Below are 5,013 nucleotides of genomic sequence, written 5' to 3'. Positions count from 1 at the left end.
CGGGTCCAGCTTCGTCCCTGCATTCGGATGGACTGACAGGAACGCGGCAGTAGCATGCAGGCAACTTGGTTACATGCACGGCGAGCGCCAAGTGCATGAAGTGGCGTCGGGAGTGGTCAACAGGATGTACGAACACGTTATATCTTGTCAGGGTGACGAAATGGCTCTTGATGAATGCGAGCACCTTTGGTTGGACGGACAACACAGAGAAAACGTTACAACAGTCGCTGGTGTAGCATGCACTGGTAAGAGCTTACATTCTCGGGTGATCTTGTATTCTACAGGGGATAAATGGGGTGGGTCATTGAATTATTCAGTACTTCCAGGTAAGAAGATAAAAAATAGCATTCAAAATAACAACAAAAAATAGATAACAACAAAAAAGACGTAAATTCCTCTTAGAAGCTCTCAGGAGTTAAAAATTAAAAACCTGTACTCTTTCAAGTCTAACTGAATTTGCGCTGCCATCTCATTGGTCTGAGCTCTTTACACGAGTTCGTGTGATGAATTGAACTATAAGACTGCACCAGACATGAACTAAAATGCATTACCTGTCTAAAGGCAAATGATATGGCATTGTAGGAAGGATTTGAAGTATACATAACCGCCGAGTCTCACATACGGCATATTTTCTCGAAAATTCTGGTTACATGAGAACAATTTCCCATGAAGAGGCAGATGGTACATATCTATACCTCACTTCTCATCATATAATCCTGGGTTGTACCTTTATCTTGATATACTTCTTTAATATGATATAGCACATTGTTTCTTTCCTGCGGGAAGACATAAGTGCACGTGTGGGACGCTCATGCCTACTTTCCGGATGGTCCGACACCGCACCCGTATCCTTCCAAATTCCTCTCATCTACGTTAGAATTTGAACTTCTTGTCGAAGAGAGAAAAGCATCCTACAGACGTATCGCTTGTATAGCTTGCAACAAAGTTTTTCTCATGGGTTTTGTATGAAATGTGAGACACTCGTAAGATTTTCAATAAAGGAACAATTTCATGAACGATTATGTAGTTGAAATCTGCCTTTATTTTCATGTGGATTTGAGAAATTGATTGTGAAAGTACAAGTATATGAAATTTCATGTCATGATGGTAGATGACCACATGTTGTGATCCCATTGCATTTTGTGATTTGCAGGACTTACAGGATACAACATAATCAACTAAACTGTTGAACTTTATCTTACAGCCTACAGTCTGCTGGGACAAGACGTTGGTGTGTGTGCACAAGATGTTTGCCAAAGTTCCCTGCGTTATCATGACTCAGCGGATACCATGCGACGCACGTGCCGCTGTGATCGCGTATGTGAGATCTACAAAGATTGTTGCTTTGACTTTGTGACAAAATGCCGACATAACTTTGACTTGTCAGCCGTTTTCCAAAACATGAGCCACCGGTGGTCGCTGGATTGCCCAACTAAATCCGAGGAAAGGCTTCTTATAAGCTCCTACGAACCATTCCTGGAGTGTTTAACAGTTAATGAAGGTGTCTCGCGTAACGGTAAATTGTTCCGGCCTAGATCCTATTTCTTTGTAGCTGGATGTCCGGATGACTGGGATAATGACGTCATCAAAGAGAAATGTGAGAGTGGTTGGAATAGCACAAGCCCCGTCAATACTATCGTGCCGCGCGTCGACGCAGAACACAACATACACTTTAAGAACAGATTCTGCGCAAAGTGTCATGGTGTGTCCAAAAATCAATTGCTGGCGTGGCAGAAGATGAGATCTGCTAAAACTATTCTTGTGATTCCTCCTGATGATCCTCTTTTTCCACGAACATGTGTCAGTGTCATATCCCAATGTCCTCCTGGATTTTCCGATGAAACCTTGATCGAGGCTTGTGGTGCTTACATATCGACTGTCACGTTACACTCCAAATCTTATAGAAACGAACACTGCGCAATTTGTAACGGCATAATGAATGTTAGTGTGCATTCCCGATGCCCCATGATATCAGTAGAGAACATACCAGTTACTGAACCTGGCACTGACCTTGCTTATGACCATGACACTTCCGGAATATTCGAGATAACTCAAACAGACCATCGATACATCTTCAGCTGCTCGATTCCGAATTACCACTTTGAGTCCGCGAGATGTGTGCCAAATTATGTGTCAAGCTTTGATAAACATCGGCTACGCTGCACCTCCTCTCTGAACGCACTGACATTGGACTGGTCAATAAATGGCCAATGGCTAGGAGGATCCCCAGCATCTTGTTTTGCTGATGTCTTGATGTCAGTAAATGTAGGAGATCCTCGAGCAACTCTGACGGCCATCTCAGCGAATTGGTCGTACGATGTCGGTTCTCAACTACCACACCCTGTGACTACTCGAGGATACACGATCTGGGACGACAAAATGGTTACCCTCAGTACTTTAAGAGCTACGTTACAGGAAATACTGCATAATTCGACAAACCCTTGCGGTATTCTTACTGCAACTGTCATGCAGACATGTGGTATTCATCCCAGTGCCAACCCAAACCATTGCCCAGGTAGTATCCTCTCCTATGAAGATCTCGGCAAAGTGGACGTGACTATTGTCAATAATGAAACGATGATATACACAAATCGATCTCTCTGGCCTCTGATTTCAGTAACAAAGACAATCACTGTAGCTCCGCCTTCTGAAAACCTGACAAGCGAATATACCGAAACTACTTTTCTATGTGTAAATGAAAGTGACGGACTGTATTTCATTAACTGCCATACTGTTAGAGTCCCGAATACTTCTTATTCGACGTTCTATCACGATGGAGAACTTCTCGTCGAGTACAGGGGCATCATCTTGAAGCCTGGTGAATACATGCTGAGATCGAGCGGGGAGATGGAGATGTGTGAGATTTCTGAATTCTTTATGATGACTCCTGCCCAGGAGGTGACCAGTTACTACGCATTTACGCTGTCTCTGATAGCTCTCGTCCTGACGTTTTCTACATACTGCATATTTCCTTCTTTAAGGACTCTTCCAGGCCTATCGGTCATGACAGTTGTGATTGCATTGATAGTTGTGCACATCCTGATGCTTTATGTCAATTCTTCTGTGAAAGAAATGTACTGGCTCTGTGTGTCTGTAGCTATCCTTGCCCACTACTCCTGGTTAGTAGCGTTTTTCTGGATGACTATCCTGGCATGGAACCTCGTTCGCACTTTTGCGTTTCCAACGAATCTTCGAAGAGATAGGAAACAGAAATGGCACACATTTTTGCGTTACTCTTTACTTGGTTTTGGTGGTCCCCTTTTGATCGTCTTGACGTGTGTGATAATTCACTTCAGTGACTATACTGCGCTACCCTTGAGGTATGGTTTGGGTCGTTCAACGTGCTGGATCAACGATGGACGAGTGAGTCTGGTTGTGTTTGGGGCACCTGCTTTCGCGTGTTCCATTCTCAACATTGTATTCTTTGCTTTGACGGCATCAGGCGTTCACAAGAGTCGAAAGGCTGCAGAATTTGCTTCCAAAACAACCCTAAAAAACAAGAAATCTTCTATAGAAGATAAGTCTGCAGAAATGCTCATCTATATAAAGGTACGTTTAATAGGGGTCATCCCACTAGACCGACACCCACGAGTCATACAGCCAACGAGTTCGACATTGAAAACAGGTCCACGAGTCATACAGCTCAGGAGTCATATAGCCCATGAGGTCGACACTATAGGTAAAAACAGCCCATGAGGTCGAATGATATAACACGGGGCTTAATGTGTCGGTCTCGTGGGTCTTGCTAGCTTAGTGTCGAACTAATGGGCTGTATAATGACTCGTGAGCTGTATAACTCATGGACTGTATGACTTGTGAGCTGTATGACTCGTGGGCTTTATGACTCGTGGGTGTCGGTCTCGTGACGTGCATCCGTTTAATCATGTAGGATGTCTTTTTAAGAATGTTAGTCTTAGCACCACTGTTGAAGAAAATTTTACCTCCTTAGTTTATGCGATATGACGCAACTATCTCTCCTCCCCCTCCCCCCCCCCAAAAAAAAGCCACACACACACAAACGCTGTGTTAGTGACAAATTGATCAATTAATAAGAGATTATGTTTTACAAGAAAAACCTCGCTTTCATCAGTAGTGCATTGGTAATGAGCACAAGTGGAAATAAACTTTGTGTTTAGTTAGTTTCTTGCGTTTCAAAATGTCTGCATGTCACACAAACTTATCCAAATTCTGCATGTATGCTTAATACAGCTTGTAAGGCAGTCCGTAGATTTCATGAGTCTTGCAGTGCTATCGAACATGTCACAGCATCAAGATCGCATAGTACTTTTTTTTTTAATTCAAAATGAATATATTTATTTTGGATGAATGTTTAAAATATTGAATACATGTACCTGTTTATGATGACTCCTCATGTCTGCGGCTTTTTGACCCTCGTGACAGATATCTTCCGTGATGGGATTCGCGTGGGTGTTTGGGTACGTCGCATCGTTCTCCCGTGTGAGCGGTCTCTGGTACGTCTTTATCTTCCTGAACTCTCTGCAAGGTATTCTTATCTTCGTCTGCTTTGGTCTCAGTGCTCAGGTCAGGCAGCTTTGGAGACGGACTCTGAGGCAATCATCACACGCGAAATCTCAGTCGAGTAATGTTTGCGTTCTTGAAAAATTGTGAACTCTCAAGCCTCTGCCTTCAGCAACGATAAATAAATTTGAAGAGACACTGCATAACATAATTATTAGAATTGATCTGAAATGATTGATTTCGACTGTTCGGGTTTATCTTGCATCATGTTGAGACGCCTAGTTCATGAGAAGCTTGGAGGAATATCTTGTTTAAAGATAACGTGCTGTTGGAGAGTATGTTGTGAGAAGAAAAAAATGCTTTTTCTAAAATACGATGATATTGACAAATTCACTTCATCATGACCAATTGTGTGAATTACAGCGTCTGAATACAATCACATTAGGCCTACTGTTTAGACATGTCATTCTGCAACATTGAAAAAATACACTGAAAATTGTCATATCTTATCAGTTATGCACTAGGTCTACACTG

At 42.6% G+C, this 5,013-nt stretch overlaps 1 protein-coding gene across 1 annotated transcript; it reads left to right on the top strand.

Moving 5' to 3' along the window:
* The first annotated feature begins 2,880 nt into the window (after positions 1-2,880).
* Positions 2,881-4,629, top strand: LOC139733792 (uncharacterized). The gene is made up of 2 exons (XM_071644596.1): positions 2,881-3,063; positions 4,402-4,629. Exons 1-2 carry the CDS (start codon positions 2,881-2,883, stop codon positions 4,627-4,629), a joined length of 411 nt encoding a protein of 136 aa, XP_071500697.1.
* The last annotated feature ends 384 nt before the right edge of the window (positions 4,630-5,013 follow it).

Source organism: Diadema antillarum, unplaced genomic scaffold (assembly GCF_040938485.1).
Source record: "Diadema antillarum isolate AM-2024a unplaced genomic scaffold, OU_Dant_1.0 seq00000491_RagTag, whole genome shotgun sequence".
NCBI lineage: Eukaryota > Metazoa > Echinodermata > Echinoidea > Diadematoida > Diadematidae > Diadema > Diadema antillarum.
The sequence above is the reverse complement of the archived record's forward strand: the minus strand, read 5'-3'. Positions and strand labels throughout refer to the sequence as shown.